General features: G+C 41.2%; 1 protein-coding gene across 3 annotated transcripts in view; it reads left to right on the top strand.

Moving 5' to 3' along the window:
• The window catches only part of LOC139348442 (WD repeat-containing protein 7), a 106913-nt gene that overhangs the window by 1865 nt on the left and 81485 nt on the right, over positions 1–23563 (top strand). For 2 of the 3 annotated variants that reach the window (XM_070988553.1, XM_070988551.1), the window contains exons 3-15: positions 2–108; positions 329–407; positions 797–971; positions 1693–1769; positions 2621–2740; positions 2876–3021; positions 3187–3289; positions 13568–13715; positions 14253–14368; positions 14741–14873; positions 15376–15596; positions 17141–17336; positions 19763–19977. In XM_070988553.1, coding sequence (XP_070844654.1) covers positions 2–108; positions 329–407; positions 797–971; positions 1693–1769; positions 2621–2740; positions 2876–3021; positions 3187–3289; positions 13568–13715; positions 14253–14368; positions 14741–14873; positions 15376–15596; positions 17141–17336; positions 19763–19977 — 1836 coding nt within the window. The remainder of the gene's footprint in view (position 1; positions 109–328; positions 408–796; positions 972–1692; positions 1770–2620; positions 2741–2875; positions 3022–3186; positions 3290–13567; positions 13716–14252; positions 14369–14740; positions 14874–15375; positions 15597–17140; positions 17337–19762; positions 19978–23563) is intronic. The other variant, XM_070988552.1, reaches the window with a different exon arrangement.

The raw sequence follows: 23563 nt of genomic DNA, 5'->3' as shown, positions 1-23563 counted from the left end.
GATTTGTCCCAGGGCCATGTTGTTTGGTCACACAGCCTCCATCACCTGTCTGTCCAAAGCCAGTGCATGCAACGACAAGCAGTACATCGTCAGTGCATCAGAGAGTGGGTGAGTTCATTTGTATCACACACACACACACACACACACACACACACACACACACACACACACACACACACGCTTGAACAGAATGCCTTGTTAATACAGATTTTTAACCTCAGCATCTTAAAAAAATGATATACAACTTCAAAATGCCCCAGGATGTAAGTTTAACTTCAGATAACTTCCTACTCTTTTTTGTGTAACGAAAGTTTGCTCATGTTTCCAGAGAGATGTGTTTATGGGATGTGAACGATGGACGCTGTATTGAGTTCACCAAGCTGGCCTGTGCCCACACCGGCATACAGGTAAGACACACACATGTCCCGTGAATTGTCAAATACAAGCTGGTACTCAAATAGAGGCTTCGTCTCACATAAACACAAACAAGCACAGGCCATAGAGGATGGGTAAAAACCGCTGAGCCAAGTACAATGACTGTGATACTATCGCTTTTCCACCAATACAAGTCATGTCATACTCTCCACTCAGCTGCCCACACTTTGTCTTTTTGAAGCAAATTGTCTTTTCATTCACATCCTGCAGATATTTAAAATTAAAATCAGGAGGGTTTTGCCCTTTGAGCCGCTGAAAAGCTAAAAAGTGTTTTATTCTGATCAGATGGTTGTGATTTGATTGTGGTCGCTCCCTCTTTGTCTCTCCTCCATGTTTCTCCTGTTCCTCTGTCGTTAACCAGTTCTATCAGTTCACCATCGGCACTCAGAGGGAGGGACGTCTACTTTGTAATGGCCATTACCCAGAAATCCTTGTGGTGGATGCGACCAGCCTGGAGGTACTGTACTCGCTGGTGTCCAAGATCTCTCCTGACTGGATCAGCTCCATGAGCATCATCCGATCCCACCGAACACAAGGTGAGAGACACAGGTGGAGCTGGAAAAGAAGAGGAGATTAAACTTGATTAAACTCTTGTCCTCCTGGTAGATTACCATTTAATAATCATTTCATTGTGTTATGAATATCTTCCACTGAAATGGTAGCTTCCTTCTCTTATGTGTGTATTTCTGGCAGAAAGAAATGATCTCACTCGTGCTTTTCATGGTGTCTAAAGGCAGCATTGATAACATCATGATCCGCACTGATGGTGCTGTTTGTTAGTTATTGAGTGCTCATGTTTCAGTCGACATGAGTCGAGTCATTCAATTAGTTTTATCTCTAGGTCTTTCATCTTTCCTACGTAGCTTATCTCTGTTCTTGTTACAGTAGGAGCTTTATGATCCACCTCCTGCAAGTTGCCTTCAGAGCCTCCCAAATAGTTTAAATGAACTCTTTGATGTATTGGAGTGATAATGTATCATCCTTCAATAGTGAGTTAGTGTCACCAACGCTTTCCACTTCTAACTCTACTTTTAGATTAATGCTAGTACTCATGTTTGCATGTGAAATGTATGGTATATCAATATGCCATCATGTAAACTGTTAACAAGCAGTGGTGTGTATGATGAACATGAGGCACTAACTTTGACTCGGTGCTCCTCTGTCTGTCTGTCTGTCTGTCTGTCTGTCTGTCTGTCTGTCTGTCTGTCTGTCTGTCTGTCTGTCTGTCTGTCTGTCTGTCTGTCTGTCTCTATAAAGAGGACACAGTGGTGGCAGTTTCAGTGACAGGGATTTTGAAGGTCTGGATCATCACAGCTGAGGTCAGCAAGATGCAGGTACACCGGCGTACACATGTTTATATGTAGTTCTTTAGGCCTTTCTCAATATGCGTTCTTCTCTGTACTTGTGTTCTTGTGTACTTGAGAAACGTCATCAGTCTCAGTCCAAGTACTGTTCCAATTCAAAAATCTGCATCTCGCCAAGCACAGTCAAATACCCGGATGTGTTCTTGCACCTCCCATTTTATCGAGGATGCATCAGGTGGTGACTTGTGTGGACTTGGGGCAGCCACGTATCCCAGAATGCATTTCGTAGCAACGATGGCGGAGGAGAGGACTCACAACTATAAGTTACAAGTTTGGAAATACTGCTGTTTAAGTAGTACAGGATGTTGTTTTAAGTTTATTTTATGTGAGAAAGTGGATGTTAAAACTTTAAATCTGTGGTCGATTCATCACGATAGCGCGTAGTTTAAAATTTGCTCCAAAGTTTTTGGAGATGTGTTGTCCTGGTAACGTCATCAAGTACGCTGCCATCCCAATGGCAGAATGACTGCCCTGCATCCTCCCGTCCTGGAGAGACTGTACTCCCAGGTTGACCTTACTCAGTCCGAACTGCCAAGTTCATAAGTCCGAACTTGGCGCACTTGGTATTGAGAAACGGTCTCAGTCATCTGTTAGACCTGTGTAACGGGCGGACAGATCAAAGTGATTTTGATATTTACTTCAGACTTGTGTGTAAAAGTACATATAAACTGTTCATACTGTAATGATAACAGTGCCTCAGATGAGTTAGAAAAAATGTAAATGTCAAGAAACAAATCAAATATCTCAAATATTGATATGAATATCAGCTCAGCTCAGGCTCTAACGTGTGTGTGTGTGTGTGTGTGTGTGTGTGTGTTCAGGACCTGGACCCTGTGTTTGAAGAAGAGTCCAAACCCATCTACTGTCAAGGCTGTCAGGCTATTTCTTTTTGCACCTTCACTCAGAGCAGCCTGCTGGTCGTCTGCTCCAAGTATTGGAGGGTAAGATCCCGCGTTACCATGAAGCACTGGACTAGAGTTCTGCATGGAAAGTTTGGCCCTACTGTGACCAAGCCTGACATGACAGCTACATTAATAAATACGTGTTTGTGTTTCTTTTTCTCAAATGTGTTTCAGGTGTTTGATGCAGGTGACTACTCGCTGCTCTGCTCAGTGGCCAGTGACAGCGACCAGGCCTGGACTGGCGGAGAGTTCATTGCTGCAGACAAAGTCATCATCTGGACGGAAGACGGCTGCAGTTACATCTACAAGCTGCCCGCCAGGTAAACCCACTGCTCCTTCAGCTGTCGCGTCACTGCTCATGATCACCTGATGGTGTGAACACCACAGAAGAAGAGTACAGACTCACTGTCATGTTCAGCTGAAGTCATGGGAGCTGTACAAGCAGAGACATTATAACTGTGTGTGTCTGTGTGTGTGTTCCTCAGCTGTCTGCCTGCTAGTGAACATTTCCGCAGTGATGTTGGGAAAACCAAAGAAGGCTCCATCCCTCCACTCATCTACAGTTTTGCAGGCCACTCAGATAAAGAGGTCAGTCCGCCAACCTTCTCTCCGTCCAGTTGTCAGTTTGTCATACTTCAAAACTCAGCTGAGAGGTTGGAGCTGAAACTAACTTGCTAAAGTTTTCAAGCATTTCATTTAATTTTCCACCACATGATGGTTCAAGTTTTATAAAAAAGGAGTTACATAAATATGGATCACAGAGGGGTTGGCCTGGGAGCAGCCAGAGGCAGAAGAAGCTTTTGTCATTTTTGTGCATGAGAGATCATATTAAAAATATTTCAGATTGTTTCATAGACCTGGAATGCATGGAACAGCTCAGAAAGGTGTTGACTGAACGCTCCTGCTGCACATCAGAAAAAATGTTGCTGATGTTATACAGCTGTCATTTTTTGGACATTTCTTGTCAAAGATATTGTGGTGTTTTACTTCCTTACTCTGGACTTCACCTCAGTGTGTTTAAACCCAATTTTCTCTCCAAAGATAGACAGATGCTAATTATTCAGCTGTTTGAGGTACAGTTGCAGAGATATAATGATACTTGATCAGGGCCCTGTTGTTCAGGCGTGCCTTCAATAATTCAGATAACGTTATTTTAGCTAATGTGACCCTGTAAATCGCTGCGCTGCAGTAAGCAGTAGATGTGGGACATAAATGTGTTTTTCATCTGTGCAGGTAGCTGTGTCATTGTCCCGAGGTCATGTGATGGCAGTCTTACTGGAGTTTTTTAATATTGGTGGTGTTTCATTTAATTTAGGATCATCAGGGCTCACATTAGGCACATTGATTAGACCTTGTCATTTTTTGTGGGTCAGAATGGAAGAATAGTGAAAGTGTGCTTCTGCTCTCAGAGGAGCTTAATATTGTCGTACTTCTATAGAAGTTGTAGAGTGTAACGCATTCACAGTTTAAGTACAGCTCCCCATGAAGACTTAGACTTAGACTTCCTTTATTGTCATTGCACAAAAAAACACAGCAGTGAGATTTTGGCAACGAAATGTCGTTGCTTGGCTTCCGGATTACAGCAGAGATGGAAATTAAAAATATAGTCTATATAACTAAAGAAAACAACAAGAGCTAAATAATAATGAATGCAATAGAGAGTGAATAGATAAACAGAATGTAAACAGCAGAATAAATAAATAGTATAGTATAGTATAAATAAATAGTGCAAAACAGAATAACCAGTATATAAACAGTGAAGTAACAGAAGTGAAGATATCACTGAGCTGGAGACACAACATGGCAGAAGAAAGGAAATAGGATAGTTAAGATTAGTTGGGGTGTTTTAGTCACAACCTTCAGAATGCATTTTCAAAAATCCTTCCTCCATGTTCAGATGATACATTTGGCATGATGTATATTTCCACAGGATTAATTCCATCAGTACAACAACAGTCATGTCATACTCACCACTCTGCAGCTCAGCGTTTCTTTTCAGACTGTTCTCAGTTTGTTCTACTTTGTTGGTTTTTCTGTCACGAGACTCAACACCACACAAATGTTTCACATCGAAAGGCTTCCGGCAGCTCAGAGGACGTGATCCCTCCCATTCCTGGTAGCTTTTGATTTTAACAAATAGCAAGACGCACACAAATCCAAACCAAGGAGGACAAGTGCTGAGCTGAAAGTGAGCAGATATGGAAATAAACAAACAGGTCGGACACTGCAGGGCTCTCAATGTCCACTGCTGGTGATGTATCATGTGACTGTGTCTCATCTCGATAAACAGATCTTTAAAAAAAGCATCTGCATTCACATGCAGATATCTGTTTATAGAGATTAGCCAAACTGTCATGTTGTTGTCGTCTGGATATCTGCTGGCTATCCCAGAAGCCCTTAAGCACTGGCCGTTCACCCTAGAGTCTGATAAGTCTGATAAAGAGCATTCATGCTCAAAATGTCACCTCGGGCCAATAAAGAGTGGACACTGGAGCCCTGCAGTGTGTGAGCTGTTTATTTGTTCACTTCAGCCTATTCGTTTTAAACACCTGCACGACATGCTAAGTTTCATTTATGGTGAATTAAAAGCTATTGAAAGAAGAACGTAGATGCTTTTGGAACACAGATTCTCTTTTCATTTGCTAAATGTCAGAGGTGAGTATGACATGTTGCAGTAAGTGCTGAGGAAATGTACTTTATACTGAATTTAGCATGTTAAAGAAGAGTGGATTCATAGTGACCAGCCTTGATTTGATTGTGTTGGCTATGATTTGAGACTCTGCCATTATTTGAATACCAACTTTTGTTTGAGAATAAAACTAAGAAGAAGGATGAAATGTACTAATTTTAATATTTTTATTACTACTTACTCAGCTAAATCATCCGTACATTTTAGTCTTAAATGACGTAGTGAATGGTTGGGCTTAATCCACATGTTTGAGCCTGACTCTTGGTGTTTTGTGTGTCTATTTAGTTCTGATTTCATTTTGGACCTTTAGTATGTTGTTGTTAGATATGTATTTATAATTTCTTGTCTTGTGAATATTTGTTGTCTGTGCATTCTGTTACTTTTGTTGTTCTGTCCTTTGTTGCTGCCCTCTCCTTCCTTTGACCTCCTCGCTCCTCCCAGAGGGAAGGAGAAGGAGGTGAGGAGGAGGAGGAGGTGGTTGTGGAGGTGATGTGCCTCCCTGCCAGCGAGTGCGACTTGGAGCTCTACACCCCAGAGCTGCTTTACCACCACCGGCCTATAGAGGCGCCAGTAAGCCCCAGAAAATGCACACTGAAAGCCAAAGGCAGGAAGAAGGTTCACCTTCTTGGCTGAGCTGCAAAAGCTAAAATGGACATCATTCTAGCATTTATAGCAGTACCATTTTAATAGCTTTTAGTTGAAAGATAATCTTTAAAACAAGTCACTGATTTCATACTTTGCCATTTGCACGTTTTAAACACACTCAGTGCAAATGTTTACATGTGGTTAGGCAAAATGGTTAAAGTTTGACATTCTGCACCAGCAAATGAAAGTAAAGCATGATTCAGTTTTAAAGGACCATACCAGTGAGTATGTTTTAGCCCATTGACCACAAATTGTTCATTCTTCATTTTACTGGTGAATGTCCAATATTTTAATATGCAAATTTAAGCCCAGCAGACAACTAATGAACAAACACAGATGTATTAAGGATCATTTGCTTGGTTGTTGTTTCTTGCATTATAAATTGTTGCTGTTCAGCAGCCACTTATCAACTCTCAGATGTCAGAGCATTCTTGAATGCACCATTTTTCTTAACAGAATTTGCCTCTGCAAACACATTCCTGTATGATAACAATTGTGTATATTATGACTGAACGTCAGTTTTATTCATTTTGATTGATTTGTTAAATGTTTTGTTTGTGTAAAATACAAAGATTTTCAGTTTAAAGTGATATAAAACATGGATAAGCAGTAAATCATTAATGACTTAATTATTGATTATCAGAATTGTTGGTGGAAAGTTTTCTGCCAGTTAAGTGATTGAGTGATCATCTTTCACTTTTATTAGTCATTTCAATAGTCTAAGATTATTAAATGTTGACTGTGGTGGACTATCAATCTTCAAGGTTCTGGTTTTCACAGAAATCAACTAATAGCAATGAAACTTTAAGGTCAAATATGTGAAATAACAGTGGTGTGGTCCTTTTAAGTGAGGTTGGTGTCAGATGTAGTGGGCGGGTGGGAGTTAACATCATTGTGCGGTATTAAATGGACTTCTGAGATTAAGAGACTGTAATTTTAGATAATATTTGTTTCAAGAAATGGTTATGGTCAACTTGTCTATGTATGAATTGTAACTTTGCAGCTCAGCCAGAAACTAATGACCAAAGATGAGAGGAGCAAACTGTGAGAACAGCAGTGGAAACACAAACATCCACTCAGTGGCTCATGTTCAACCTGCACTGTGTTCAGAAACAAAATTAATTGCGGACTTCTGAATGAAACAGCAGCTCGTGGGTCTAATTTGTGTTTGCACAACTAACAGTATCATTCCAGATTGATTAAGTAATGTCTGTAGGGCTCACATTTGACATGTGCTAAATCCTTGTTATGTGTAAGTCAGAGTGGCTTACAAGGACCTGATCTGACCTCCTGCCATTTATTACTAAAAATGTGTGATCTATCGAGAAAAAAAATCATCATAAGCACAAAAATGGCATTTATCATTAAGTAAGAGCTAAGTAGTGCAAAAAAAATGATTCTGTTAATATTAGTAATACAAATAATCATAGGAATTTAAAGAATAATGCCCTTTTTAAAGGTTCGTTCTCTCTTTCACTTTATTCTTTAAATTTTGGTTTCCATGCGAAACAGAAAACTCAGAAGATCCAAAAGAACTAAAAAAAGACAAAGTTGCCAGATTTCACATCAGGCCCATACTTACAGTGAAACCAATAATACAAATGCTGGTGGCATTAATGATATCATCAGTTATCATTTGCTGGTCAGTGGGAACTTTAATCTAAACTTCAACTTGAGTGACACACAACTTTTGTGTCCAACTGGTTTGACACATGAACAGTTAATGTGTCCAACCTGCTAGTCTCGTTATTTAGTTGGCTTGAAATGAGGCTTAACATTTCCACAGTTTATTTTGACTGGCTCTCAATATTACAGAATTATTCTGATATTGCTTCCAGTCTACGGGAGTAGCCACATTACCCGTGCAACATGCTAACGCCAAGTTGAATGAGTTAACTAATAATATAAACCGACAATCTATACTGGTCCTTCTTTGAGGCGTTCAGGTGCAGTGTTTTCTGTAGGAGAGATTGTCGCGCTTTGGTGATTACAGCAGTGGTGCTACTTATTTCAGGTGAGGAGGGGGCCCCTCTGTAAGACGCTGTAGGAATCCCTGATGCAAAGAAAATGTATTGGTACTATATAACCTGACAGAGCATGTATATCAAGTATATTGAAAACAACAGTGGGCCAAGAATGGTCCCCTGGGGTACACCATAATTAGTAGAAAAATTAAAAATGATAATGTCTAACAGTAACGCCATGTAACAGGTGTACATGTGTACATTTTTTTGTGAATTTACACTGTAGCCTTCAGACTTATTTGTTTGAACAGAACTGTGAGCTGCTGAGTTGATGACATTGAAAATGAACTGTCTGTGTTGTTTGCTCCTCTCTTTGGTTTCCCTCCTGCCTGACTGAGAGACTGAACTCATTCTGGTTCACCTGATTTCATGCTCTCTTCCCACTAAAACAAAAATCCTCTTCAAAAAGCACCATCACCCCCCTCATCTGTCTTCATACTGATGAAGATGCATGCAAAGTCCCCAAGCTGCTTTCTAACTAAATAATGACCTGCTGAGTCCCTGAGTTTCTAACAAACCAAAGACACACAGCAGGAAGTGACAGGGATAACATTACTTTAATTACATTTGGTTGGTTATCTTCTCTAGGCACTCTGCACTACAAAGATTACACATTTGTAGGTTAACTTGAAACACAAGGAATAATTGATGATGATGGATATATCAGGGACATGAGAGAGTTGAAATGTAGAAATGGTCTTGCTGTGACAAGATTCAGATAAAGAAGAGTTACGAACTGTAGAATTCAGATTATGCGTATTGAAATAATAAAAGCTCAGTATCAGGAATGCAGCTTTTGCATATTATGATATTTATGTTTAAATGCAGTATGAGATACAGATAGGACATGAGGAAATGGTGTTTCTTTGTTTGGTCATCAGACCTTGTTCAACAGCTGATAGCAAAACGTTTTTTGTGTTTGTTTCATCCCTCTGTGAATGGTGAGGTTTTCCTGTAGTGGGCAGAACTATCTATAGTTAACTAGCACTCATGTTTTCATTCCTAGTCCAGACAAGTGTTTTTTGTTGAGCACTGGTTTAAAGTAATGTATATTTAACTCTTGGAAACTTCTCAGATGGTTAAGTTTTTTAACCTCAACTGCAAAGAGAACCAGGCCTTTATAATAGACAGGCCATCATTCTTTAACATATTTTAGTAAATGGCATCCCTGATTTATGATCTGCTCTAATTTTGATTTGCAGATGATTGCTATTGAATGTTGATTGAAAATAAGCACTTCCTCCATGTTTATTTGTTGTCTTGATAAATTTAGAGTAATGTACATTTCCAATGACAAATTCCATCAGTACAACAGTCATTTCATAGTCACAAGTCTGCTGCACTATATTCTCTCACAAAGATTCTGTTTCTGATTGACCCTTCGCTAAGCCCCGCTCTCCTTAGTTAATGTTGGTTCACCTGTCAAGCTTTCCATTCTCGCAATGCATAGAGTTTACAGTGATAACTGTGGCAGATTTTCCATTGAAACTCATGGTAATTTTTGCTGTCCTTCGATTCCTCACAAGCTGATGATGGATTTTGCCAGCTAAAATGACTGCTCCCAGTAGCAGATTTTATAAGAATAGCTAGCTAATGTAAGCTAATGCTTATGCTTAAACTCCATGTTTCAGTTGAGAGGTTTGTCTCTATCTGATGTTTCCATGTGACACAACATAAAACAAAAGGGTCTTAAGTATGTACTTGATGGTGGGATACATGATGTAATGCTAAGACTGAGGCTAGCTACATTTCCCAGAAGAATTGAATTCCATTGAAATTTACACTGATTAAAACAGCAGTGATTGGTTACTTGCTGTGGAAATGTACATTATCCTCAATTTACAACCATGGTGGAAATTTTCCTTGTAATGTTAGACTCATTTTAAGTTCAGAGTTTTTCACCAAAACTAATCCAGGTGAATTGTTCAGGACCCATCACAGAGGCAGTCCAAACAAACAAAAAAATCTTGCAAGTCACCGTGGGTTGACATTCTCTCTGTACTTCTCTGCTTCCCTCGTGCTGTTTGTTCAATACTTAACACTCACTGATGTTGGATTTATTTATTTATTCACATCTTATATTGAGATGGTGTGTGTGTGTGTGTGTGTGTGTGTGTGTGTGTGTGTGTGTGTGTGTGTGTGTGTGTGTGTGTGTGTGTGTGTGTGTGTGTGTGTGTGTGTGTGTGAAAAAAAAAAAAGGTGGCACTTTGCATACCCTCTCTCTGATGCTTTGGTTGCTGTGGTGACAGCAACCGATCCTTCTTACACATGCACAGGTTCACTAAGTTTCATCCTGTCCATCATTCTCACTGCGATGGATCATTACAACCCTTCACCTGCCAGCAGCTCCTTGAAAAGACCTTATTCATTATGAACCATTTGTCAAAGATTCAGTCGAAGCCACTTCACAGAATTCGGATAGAAGAAACAAACCAAAATTAGTGTAGAGGCTAGATTTGTCAAGTAATCAATTTTTTAATGCTCCCATAACGGTAACGCTTGAAATCAGGGTATTTGTCCTCAGCCTTTTGACTACAGCAGCAGTACCTACTGTATGTGCTGGACGACCTGGACAGGTGTGAGGCCATGGAGCTGTCAGGGTGTCCACTACAGGTTATCAGTCCCTCCCACAGCATGATACGACAAACTAACGGACTGCCTTAATCCAGCTCAGCCAGAAAACTGAAGAGGAAAATCCACCCTGAAGCAGAACTGCTAAGTTGATTAATTGGCATGAAGTGTTGAGCATGTTTCATCTAAGTGACCTGTTTTGGTCAAACACCCTTTTACCACTTTTCCTCTCCAGGAATTAACCTGTAACCTGGGGCTTCCTGTATCCTGAATTTTAAAAACTGTGGGTAGGTTGTTCCACTGCGTTATGCAAATTTGCCAGTTGTGCAGAGGTGTGAAAGTGGGCATCTTTTTCCGCCCAACTTCTTCTGTTAGTTTCATGGGCATCAAGTGCAACACCATGAATGCCTTCAAGTAGAGTCAGAAAGTTTGCACCGTTATCTTTATTTGTAAGGATGATCACGTCTGGCCTCTATGTGCTAAACTAGTAACTTTAAAAATACAAAGAAATTCCTTTGTACGCTTTGTCCTCACGTGTATTATCACATTACTTTTTACTTATGGTCTATAAAGTATAGACACATTTCAATTTTCTGTTTTTTGAGTAAACACTGTTGGAGACTCTAGTAACCAAATTTACAGCTTGGAAATAACATAAGTGAGTTCTGTTTTGGGGTGGATTGCCCCTTTTTTTGGGGGAAAAAAAAAAGCTATGCTGCCCTCCTCCCATCTCCACCGTTTCTCCCCAGGAACCTCTGGACTGATGATGTTGCAGTTTGAAATGTGAACAAAATAGAAATGATATGTTATAATTCCAGCAGTTATTCTTATCAGACTCCTGATTTAGCTCAGAAGAGCATCAGGACACAGCTGGAGCAAACACCGGCCCCCACTTTGTGAGCCTAGCTGGCTTGTAAAGCACTTTGTCCTCATATTTTATCACAGCTGACACAAAAATCATCCCATGTTTTATCTTAACAAAACTGACCTTTTTTCCACGTGGTCCTACTTTCACATTGGAGCTCTGGTGAGTTTCCTACCTCATGTTTAAACCCGTCAGACTCTCATTTATCCAGAGTGATAGATTTTACACAACTGTCTATGGCTCTTGATTTTGTCCATGATTTCCTTCAGTGGGCAGACATTACAACTCACAGTGCTGCTGAACCAAGCAAGGGAAAGCTCACCTGTTAATGGAAATTGGTAGCCACTGTGAAAGACTGCTGATCCACTCCTTCTCACACTGGAAGGACAAATATGATGTCGGTCATGTGACTGTGGCTATATATGGTGCAAAAAGAAAAAAAGCTGATCATCAAAAATCACATAACTCAGTAAAGCCAGAATTTACAGAGATGTTCATATGTACAAATGGAATGTTATTTTTAGTGATAGTAGTTTATTTGATGTTTGTTGAGGATGAACCTTGATAATCTAGCCAGAAATCAGAAAGACACTCCTCACCAGATCTTATCTAATAATCATGAGCAGTTTTCTTGAGTATCAGCAGTAATCCAGAGCAAACAGGAAGTGCCACTTGCACTTGCAATGTGATTTTTAATCTTGCCGATTCACCACAAACTAAAGCCAATCTGCATTTACATAAGATAAAAATACACTCCAGGTGTTGCCCACTGCTAACTTTATACTTCCTATTTACATTCCCCAAAGCATGATGGTAACTAAATGGAAATCTTAGAAGTTGTTGTATTTTGGACAGAACTAAGGCCAATCAACATGGTTATTATAAAAAAGTGAAGTGAACCTGGAACGTCTGGCATCTTTTTCAGAGATTATGTAGCCTCATTCAAAAATCGCAGTTGTTTCAAATGGGTAGCTCTTTTTTTACGTGACCCATAATAGAGATGCCAGTGTTGCTCTCTTGGGTGGTTGGTCCTTCACTTTGGTTCAGACTGAAACATCTCAACAGGTTTCCCTCAGGGGGAATTGTAATATCTTTTATGAGCCCTAAACTCTTCTTCTGGAACTATCATCAGGTTAAACTTTTAATTTGTCCAGTACTTTGGTTTATGAACAAGCATGTGCAAAACTAATGTCATTCAGATCAGCCGTACTTGTATCTAGTGTTAGCATAAACTAAGAGGGTGAGTGTGGCTAGCATTACACCTGCTGACCATCAGCATGTTAGTGTTGCCACTGAGAGCATGTTAGCATGCTGACGTTAGCATTTAGCACAAAGCACTGCTGTGCCTAAGCACAGACTGACAGAGCTGCTAGCACGGCTGTAGACTCTTGTGACCTAATACACACATAGTACCACATACCAGTTGATGGCATTTCTGTTTAGCCTGATTTACTCTGAAAATGCTAATGTGTAGCATGCCTAGCTAAGACAAGCAGTGATGGTAAATAAACTGAGCAAAAACAGCTGAGCGTTCAGAGGGTGAAAAAAGTTGAAATATTAGGTCAGACATGGTTAGTCACATGACCTTCATCCTCTCTGTAAGTGTAGTTTTATCCCCACCAGTCCTTCCTTTGTACTACATTGGCTCGTTTTGATGAGTGAAACAACCATTTGTCTGTGATCCTTGGACTTCCTCAGTGGCTACATTTGGGTTTATTTCACTTCTACACTTCATGTACCACTCTTTCTATCAGCACTTACCTGAATGAAAGCCCAAGTCAAACCCGAACAGCATGTTAGAATCAGTCAGTGTTTGATATCAAATGATCTTTACATGTTTCTCAGCCCGTAGAGGAGTCAGATGTCCAGGTGAATCAGAGATGTGTGGTTCTGTTTTCATACTGTTTGCTGTGTGTTGTTGCTGTTTGAATGAAGGCAACCAGAGAACAAAATCAGACATTTCAGCTTCACATGGCCAATTTGTTAAAATTGTTAGTACTGATTGATGAAGTTTTGGCTGAAATTCAGATTTTCAGACTTTGATGTCTTTTTTTCCCTCCACCACCCTCCAGCTCCTGATCTGTCCTCCTGTGACTCGGTTCTTCTTTGGTCGACGGGAGCCCTTCCATAAGCTGCTGATCCAGGGAGACTCAGCGGGCAGACTATCCCTGTGGAGCATCCCAGACGCTTCACCTGTGCATCCACTGTCCACCACTGCAGGTAAGGATGGTGTGACTGACATGACGCTTTGGTCCAGATGAACTACAAAAACACACAGTCCACTGGTGTTCGTACAGTGAGGTTACAGTGATCTTACCTCACAAAGACTTCAGTGCTCTGTACATGTCTTTTCAGATGACCCTTTGTTGGCTAGTTGAGTGTTTTTGTGAGGTACATTCTCTGAGACAATGGTGGTGAAAATGAAGGCATCTAGTGACATCTAGTGGCCACAATGTGTCATGGCTTTGTTGACTGATAAAGTCCATATTGTTGATTATTTTTTTTATAGCACTCATGAATTTGCAAATATGAATTTAATATTGTTAAAATGAAAGTTAAGAAGAGGACCAAAACATTTTTTTTACTTGCTTCTAGTGTAAATAAACAAAGCTTCACTTAGCTTAATTTTTTATTGATATTAAATGACAAAGGATGTTTACATTTATGTTTTCAATTAGTAGGATATATCCAACAACCAACCGAGTTTGCTTCTCTGTGACTGTGTCTGTCTTTGATTGAGTTTCTGTCTTTGTGCAGAGCTGCAGGTGTCGTCCACCATCAGTCTCCAGGAGGCGTTTGATAAGTTGACCCCGGTGTCTGCAGGGATCATTGACCAGCTCAGTGTCCTACCTGGAAAAGAAGAACCCATCAAGGTGTGAACCCAGACTGTGTAACGCTTGTGTTTTTAGTCTATGATCAAATTGAAGTGTTAGAATAATGCATCGTCAAAACGTATTTCTACATGTTATGGAAGTTTGTTAAAATGTTCTTATGTAGTTGACTTCAGGCTCTACTGTTCTGCATAATTCTACCTTTGTTTCGTTTATTATTGAAGTACATACAGTCGTGCAGGTGGAAAAGATGTTTCTGTTCCTTTTTCATTTTAAGCTTCTCCTCATTTTCTCTTTTTTCCAGCTGTGATTCTGAATTGGATAACTGCCTTTATAGTTTGAGTGTTAAGTGCCTGAGTCTGTGTGTGTGTATGTGTGTGTGTGTGTGTGTGCGTGTGTTTTTTTTTCCTTCAGGTGACAGCCAGCGTGTACATCCCCTCTCAGGGTCGCCTGGTGTGCGGGAGGGAGGACGGCAGCATCATCCTGGTTCCTGCCACTCAGACTGCCATTGTCCAGCTGCTGCAGGGGGAGCACATGCTCAGGAGAGGTGAGGGAGGGCACCAGAGTCCGATGGGAACCCGAGACCTATGTTTTCAGGGGTTATTGTTCTGCTCTTTTGGTCCACATCAGAATTGAGTTGATAGCTTTCATACCAGCCCAAACCAACTGAACCAAACAGATAAGATATGAAAGCACCCTTACGGGTAAAACATGAGACTTCAGTGTGGGCTGGCTGCTCTGCAGGTTTGCTGGACTGTAGTGTAATTTGGCAGGGGCCATGAATAACATGGAGGAATAGAAATGCAGTAATGTTGAGTACTTCTTAACACAAAAACATATACAGGATATTGAAGAGGAAGTAGGGGCCACAAGCACAAAACATGCAGGCCCTATTACTGTATTTCAGAATTTTATTAGAATTTGCCAGAGAAGCTTCTATTTAATCAAGTGGATTTACCCTGCTGCTGACTCCAGATGTATTAGTCCTGTCTTCCATCCTCAGTATCTTACGTCTTTGTCCATTCTGAGTGTGTCTGTCTGTCCTGCAGGCTGGCCGCCCCATCGTACCCTGCGAGGTCACCGGAACAAGGTGACGTGCGTCCTGTATCCATACCAGATCTCCCCTCGCTATGACCAGCGCTCGCTGGTGTCCGGGGGAGTGGACTTCTCTGTCATCGTCTGGGACATTTTCACTGGAGAGATGAAGCACATTTTCTGTGTCCACGGAGGAGAGATCACTCAGCTCATCGTCCCGCCTGAGAACTGCAGCGTAAGACATCTGACATATCACTTTATGTGCCCTTTCTTTTTCAGCTTTCTTTTTGTCACTTGCAGCTCGCCAGACTTCTTTCTTTTCTCAGGCTTGTGTAGTTTGTTTGTGTTTGGCTCATTTTTTGTCCATTTGTGTTTTGTTGCATCTGTGTGATGAATATCAGGGAAAGTAGTGTTTTATGTTGCTGACATTAGATTTAAATGTTACAGGGGTGAGTTCATTGTTGGAAGTAACTTTAATGACATTGTGTTGTTGTGGGCTGAAGTTGAATGCACACACACACACACACACACACACACACACACACACACACACACACACACACTTGCCCATTAAACCAAATGAACACAATGTATTGTTTAACTGACATTAAGATCAAATGGTCAGAACTGTGTTGTTGCCGTGGAAATCAGATGTCAGATGCTGTCGTGTTGTTAGAGCTGAACTATAATGACCTGTCACACACATGCTTTCATTAATCCAGTGGATGCTTTGTATCTGCTAGCTTTTAAGTTTTCAGATTCATTCAGAAAATCAGAGGAAACCTGGGTTTCAGGTTAGAATTGATGTTATCAAAGGAAATATGGTCGTCAGCTGCTGCCCACAGCGCTGACTAGTGGTTTTAGTGGTCAGTTAATTAACTAGTTGATGAACCCCTTAAAGCTGCAGTCGGTAACTTGTATAAAAGTAATTTTTTGTCATATTTGCTAAAAAACTGTCCCTATGTGCAGACAGCAGTACATGAAACATGTAATCTGTGAAAAAACAAACGACTCCATTGGTCCCACCTACTGCTCCCACTGCGATTTGCAAGAATCCACCGCGACACAAAACAACCAATCAGAGCCAGAGGAGCGTCTGAGGGAGTGTCTGACATCTGTCAATCACTACTCACACACGCTGTGAACCGCCCCCTCCCTCTGCTCATGCTGCCGGCTGCCGCTCAGTCAAACAGCTCTGTGAGCGGCGTCAGGAGGCGAGTGAAAGCTATGGTGGAGCAACAGCCAATCACAAAGGAGAAACTGCCCATACCACCACTGCCAACAACAGCATATACAGCTGACAACAAATAACCATGAAGCTAATATGGTGATTGTTACAGTAACACTCCGCAGCGCGTACGGTATGTTAGCGACTGTGGTGTAGCGGCTGGGCAGAGTTAGCTTGTTTCCGATGCTAAGGCTAACGTTACTGGTTACTGGCTGCAGGGAGGAGGGGCTCGGAGGCAGGGCATGAGTGCAGCAGAGAAGGTTAGGGGAGTGACGTGGAACTTGTGTTGGTTCAGATTTTCAGGCTCAGTCTGCTCTCTTCTTCATATTACCTACTGCAGCTTTAAACACAAGAATGCAGACATTGTGCCAGACACAGGAACTTTAAAGGTTTTTGACAGCTAAACCTAAAAGATATATATTGAAAGATTCAGATTCAGTAAAGAGATTCATCTCAGTCTTGTCTTCCACTCATCTGTCAGCAGTCTTCCATCATGTCCTCAGGTACGCCTCTTAAGATTATCATTGTTTCCCGCTGTCTTTCCTCTGCAGACTCGGGTGCAGCACTGCGTCTGCTCTGTGGCCAGCGACCACTCCGTCGGCCTGCTCAGTCTCAGGGAGAGGAAGTGCATCATGCTGGCTTCGCGACACCTCTTCCCCATCCAGGTCATCAAGTGGCGTCCGGCAGATGACTACCTGGTGGTTGGATGCTCTGACGGTTCTGTCTACGTCTGGCAGATGGACACAGGTGAGAACTGGCGAGCAGAGCGCACCCTCTTCTGCAGATCCTCATTTGGCTTGTGTGGAAATGATCCACTGGCATTAGTTGAAACTTGTGATTGTATCCTGTTCCTATTCTCAACCTTTTCCAATGAATAAATAGCAAGGTGGTTTTGGCAAAGAACTTCTGAACTGCTCCAAAACAAATCACACAAATTTTCATATTTCATGTGCAGGCAGAGCATATACAATGGCCTGTCGCAGTTCAGCAAAAGAATTTGTTTCTACCCTTTCCTCCAGCTCTTCAGTCTCTGTCTGTGTACTTCAGAAGGCTCATTTGTTCTCAGACCTTCAACTTTAACCTCAGGACGATCACTGTTTTCAGCTCGACCAAAGGCACTAAAAGCTGTCTGGGCTGTCTGTGAAATCATGTCGCTTAATTGAAGTTTGATCAGCATCAAGCCATCCTTGAACCCATTACCTGCTCAAAGCGCAGTAAGCTATGATTTTGTTTTTCTTTTCTTTAGCCAAATTTAATCTAAAAAAATACAAATTGTCATCACCATTAAAACTAGTGTGAACCCCTAAGAGGTTTGCTACTTCTACCCACACAGAGACACTCTCTTTTCAATGCTCTAAAAAGTATTGCTAGGTCTACTAAATTTGTCTTCATAAACTGAGGTACAGGGAAATTGAAATCTATGCTCACCATCTGTGTGAACTAATCCAGGTTGTAGGCAGAAGTAAACAAGCTGCCATCACAGTGGTGGAATCTCACTTGCAAATCCGCACAATAACACTGTAAACACTTGAGCCCAGAAATATGTCTCTAAAACTTGTGCACAACCTGCTCCATGTTGGTAATGTAATTCACTGAAATGCTTTTAAAATAATGGTTACAAACGTTCAACTTTTTATGAAATACGATTCAGTTGTATCAGAATGGCTCAATGTCTGTTAACCTGCAAATCACCAAAAGCAAAACTTACTGTAAGAAGCTGTTATCAGCTGCTCCAATATTACAGCAAAATCCACAATCACTTTTATTTGAGCTGCATACCAACAAAAACCTGCTAAACAGTGATATCTTGCATAAAATGTTGTCCATGAAGACATAGATTCAGGTCATACCTCCCCCTAAAACTACAAATCATTGTTTTTACACTTTTAAGATTAGATTAAACAAACGAGATGAGTGTTAGTGAGTGAGCATTGATTAGCTTTGTTGGTCTGATCAAGCCAGGCTAGCTGTTTCCCTCTGCTTCCAGTCTTTATGCTAAGCTAGGCTAACCATGTCCTGAATCTGTCTCTGTTACACGTATGTTAAACTATACCTTTAAATCTCACCTCTCTCCCCTGCATCCTCTATCCTCTGTTTATTTGTTGCTATGACAACACAATCTGCAGTAAATACGTATGTATGTATGTGACACAGCATAGAGGTAACATCATCTTGAATGATGACTAGCCACTGGAAAAGACTGTGTGTGTGTGTGCGCGCGCGCGCGCGTGTGTGTGCGTTTCTGTTGGTGGTCTGACTGAGCTGTAGTGCTGGGAGATTGCAGGGTAGCTAAGTGTGAAATTAGGGAAGGTGTGTGTGTACTCGGGCGTTGGACATGTAATAGGGCCGTGGCTCACAGTACCTTCATACCACACACACACACACACACACACACACACACACACACACACACACACACACACACACACACACACACACACACACACACACACACAGGTAGAATTGTACCAGTTCTTCTCTCACTCACTCAGCTCTGTCTGCAGCTAATGATGTCTCTCTAAAGCGTTCACTCTCGCTGCAGACCCAGAGAGTTGTTGCCGTTGGAGGAGAGGAAGACTCTATCTATGATCTGAATCTGTCCAAGAGAAAATAGATGATGAAATTGGGCATTGAGACAAACTGAGTGGGAGATGGTGTGAGAGAGAGATTAGAGAATTGATAGAAATAGGAGAATGCAAGGACGAGAAGAAAAAGATTGATAGAAAAAGACCGAGGGAGGCTGAGATAAAACAAGGCTGCTTCCACTCTGCTCACGCCTGTACACTACATGGCCAAAAGTATGTAGACACTTAAACTGTTTAGCCATATGTGATAGCTGAGCCTCTACTGCTATGACAGCCTCCACTCTTCTGCTATCAGGCTTTCAACCAAAATCTTGAATTGACTTGTTTTGGTGTTGAGTTTATTGAGTTTACAAACTGTAGTCACCAACATATCTATAACTGGTTTTACTGTGTTTAATCACAACAGTCAGACACAGCCGAAGTGAACCAACACAACAACGTTTATTGTCCCACCTTAATCTGGATTTTATTTTTTAATCTGGATTTAGGTTTTTCTTGTGTCTAAGTGAAACTGTGTCAAGCGACTTGTTGATTCCTTGTCCAGGGGGCCCAGGTTTGCTTGTATCAAGGCTTTGTTTGTGTTTTCAGGAGCCCTGGACCGCTGTGTGATGGGTATAACGGCAGTGGAGATCCTGAATGCCTGTGATGAGCTGGCTCCGGCCACTGTGGATGCTCTGAGCCACTCAGCTGTGAACCTGAAGCAGGCCATGACTCGCCGCAGCCTGGCAGCACTGAAGAACATGGCCCAGCACAAACTGCAGACGCTCGCCACCAACCTGCTGGCTGCAGACAACGCTGACAAGGTACAGACAAACTGCTAACAGCAGGCGGGTAGCTTCGCTTGGTAAATGACTTCAGTTCACAGTAATGTGCATGACTGCTGGAGGATTAGCCAATTAATGGAGTAGTTCATCAATAGAAAATGAATTGCCAACGATTTTGCTGGACTTCCAGGCTCTGTCAGGCTGTAATGCAAACATCAGCATGTTGAGGTGCTCTCAGTGATCATAGCTAATCTGTTTGGAGCATTTCAAACAGACCCTGAACTCTGTTGGTTTGGGCTTGTGTGAAAGCTGTCGCTTTCTCTGGTCTGGACTAAACAACTGGAATGAGAAAAAAATGAAAAGGTGTCTGGTTGGTCGGAGTCTGATGTGTTTGTGGTGTGAACGCAATGTAGTGCCTGTGATAGCAGATAGTGTATTTGATTTTTAGCCAGCATTAAAAATAAACAAATAAATGCATCTGCTGATGGTGAACTGTCAAGACAGTATTCTTACAAGCGGAAAACATGATTATTATTTCGTAGCCATGGTGCACATGCGTCTAAGCATGTAGTAGAGGATTTTTGCCTGATAACATTAAACTTAGTCTCTATTAAACAGACATCTGCTTATGAATGCATGAGTCAGAAACATTCTGGTTTCTGGAGTCTGATGAGCGTTGACCCATCCCTTTTGAGCAGGCTTTGGTTGTATGCAGGTTAACAGCCTGTGATGATGACAATTACATTTTTAAGAATTCATCTACAATCATATGCAGATATCTGTTTATAGAGATGATCTAAAATTTGTGTTTGCGTCTCAGGTTACTAATCGGACTGTAAACAACAAACAGTTCCCTGTTTCTGCCAGTTTCATCATTATTTATGATATATAAGGCTCTGCCTGACTAATAATGCTCAGAATCATTTATTCCTTCGTGTGTTCTTTGTGAGACCAGATGGATAAATAAACTCAGAAGAAGTGCTGAGAGACCTGCTGTCTGTCAGCATGATTTGAGTTTCCTGTCAGTCCATGTGACTTCATTTTTACACCTCGTGGTCTGTTTGTAATGAGTCAGTTTGAATGAACCAGAATAGAAGCACATTGGAACAAGTTTTCTTATTGGTCTGCACCAAAAAAACTGAACTACAGGTGTGAAAGAGACCAAAGAAGTTTTCCAGCGTCAGTCCAGTGCGGTGCTGGCTGCAATGATTTTGATTGTGTGTTAAAGTCTGACTTACGACACCAAGTTTAATCAAACCTGGACAAGACAAAAAAGGATGCAAAGATTAAATTTTATCTTCTGCTCCAATTCCCATTTTTTGACATTAAGCTTATCAAAAACAACATTTTCACTGCAGTCAAAATACCGTTTGCTCTCCCGCTTGCTGACATGCACTTGTCTTAACAGCCAGTTTAGCAGCAGCCTAACAGCACCAGAAGTACATTTATATAACTGCAGTGACAATGTACTGTATGTATTTCAGCTCTAACACTATTCTAATTAATTCTTTTACAAAAAAAGGATCATGTTATATATTTGTTTTCACTTGGTGCTCCATCAAGACAGCATCACTTTCAGACAAACAACGACTGTAGAACGCTGTCAAAGAAACTGGCAGTTTGGAAGCATTCTAAGATTTCTGATGATGATCCCAAAGAAGTGCAATGCCAACTGGTGAACCATCATGTTACTATGAGCTCGGCACATTTGAAAAGTGTGACTATGTGAATGTTCTGTGCCTGGCTAATGTTAGCTTAGATAACGTTCAAACTGAGGATTTTGTTCCAGAATTTTCCTTTTTTTTTTTTTTTTGTAGAGTGATGACATCATGAGATATGATGACGGGTATTCAAAGCTTCATTTGAAAACCTCAAAAGAAGCTTTGAATGTAAATAAAAATGGCAGCCCTAGAAGTTCAGAGGTCTCTTCCTCCTCATATTCTGTGTTTTCTCTTTCTCTGGCATTTTGTGTCTCATCAGAAAACGTACACACACAATAGCTCTCTCTCTCTCTCACACACACACACACACACACACACACACACACACACACACACACACACACACAGACACACACAGACACACACAGACACACACACACACACACACACACACACACACACACACACACACACACACACACACAGACTCAGACTCAGAAAGAGAGAGAGTGGCCAGCTTGGTCAGATTGCTGCCTAAAGTCACAGACCAATTAAAACTCTGCTGGAGACGAACCAAAGGTCAACACAACAGCCTGTGTGTGTGTGCGTGTGTGTCCGTCCACTGGTGTCTCCCAGGGAAGGATGAACTATCTTAAATGTCAAAATGGTATTGTTTCTTTTCTCTGAGCTGGACTTTCCAGACAGCAGATTTAGTGGTTTAAAGGAGAAATATACTTAAGTTAAGTTTGGACAACCTTGGTGAAGACGTCTGTAGTTGCATATAGTGAGTAGAAGGTGGACTGATCAAAGTTAAAGAGGAAACGCTCTCTTTTACATTTTAAGCAAGATTAGTGTATTATTTTTGTTTTGTGCAGTTTTAGAATGGAAAAAATGAAAAGAGCACAACATAAAATTCAAGTATCAAGTGTCACTCTGCCCACCATGTTGAAAATAATACATATTTAAAGAGCATTGTACTGCACAGAAAATCAGCCAGCATAAACAGCAGTTCATACAATAAACTTTCAGAGAGAACTGCTCGTAGAATCAAAAGGCAAATCAGAGCCCCCATTCGACTGCAAATGACCTTCAGGAAGATTCAGCAGACTTGGCAGTGGTGGTGCTCTGCGGACCTGAACGTCTTTGAAAATCTGTGCGTAGACCTCAAAAGAGCAGTGCAGGCAAGACGGCCCGACAATGTTACGGAGCTGGAAGCCCTCTGAAAAGATTGGTGGGCTATCGGAAGACTCTTAACTGGCTACAGAAAGGCTTTACAACTGGTGGTACTTGCCAAAGAGGGTGTTGCTAAGTGCTGACCAAACTTTAACTTCAGCCCTGTTTCCTTTTTTGTTATTTTGTTTGGTTTGAACGCCTAAAATGAAAGCATGGACCTGAAAATGAGCATATTATGGCCTCTTTCTATCTCTTTTGTGAAATCGAAAACTGTGTTCAGTAGCTGCAGCGTCTTTCTAGTTTGTATTCTGTGTGACTCTGGAATGTGAAAGACTCTGTTTACAGTCTATACAAATCACGTATCAAAGATGGTGCAGGGCGTCTTCCTCGCTCACTGACTGCAGCCTTACTCAGCGGCAGTGTGCTCAGTGCTGCTGCTGGTGGTGGAAAGCTGTACAGATACTTTGGTTTTATTGATTCGTGCCGCTGTGTTTGATTTTACATGGTTTGTGAAATGGAAAAGACCTTTTTTTGGTCAAAGTAAAAGTTGTTCTCACTTTGCACTCACCTGATTTTGAGTTTGTTTTTCCCACTGTAAATGTTGCTAAGAAGATTTCCTTCTGACGAGTGAGTTCATATTTCCAATGTCCAAGTTGCAGGAGATGACCATCATTGCACAGAATGATGCTTAGTGGCAAATTAATAACAAAATAAACGCTCTGCATTTGCTGTGTCTTTACCGGTTTAGATGAATTACTGTTGAAAGTGCAGCTTCTTTATGTGGAGTGCCT

The sequence above is a fragment of the Chaetodon trifascialis genome, chromosome 20 (genome assembly GCF_039877785.1).
Source record: "Chaetodon trifascialis isolate fChaTrf1 chromosome 20, fChaTrf1.hap1, whole genome shotgun sequence".
Taxonomy (NCBI): Eukaryota; Metazoa; Chordata; class Actinopteri; order Chaetodontiformes; family Chaetodontidae; genus Chaetodon; species Chaetodon trifascialis.
Note: the sequence above shows the minus strand (reverse complement) of the source record. Positions and strands in the feature narration are given on the sequence as shown.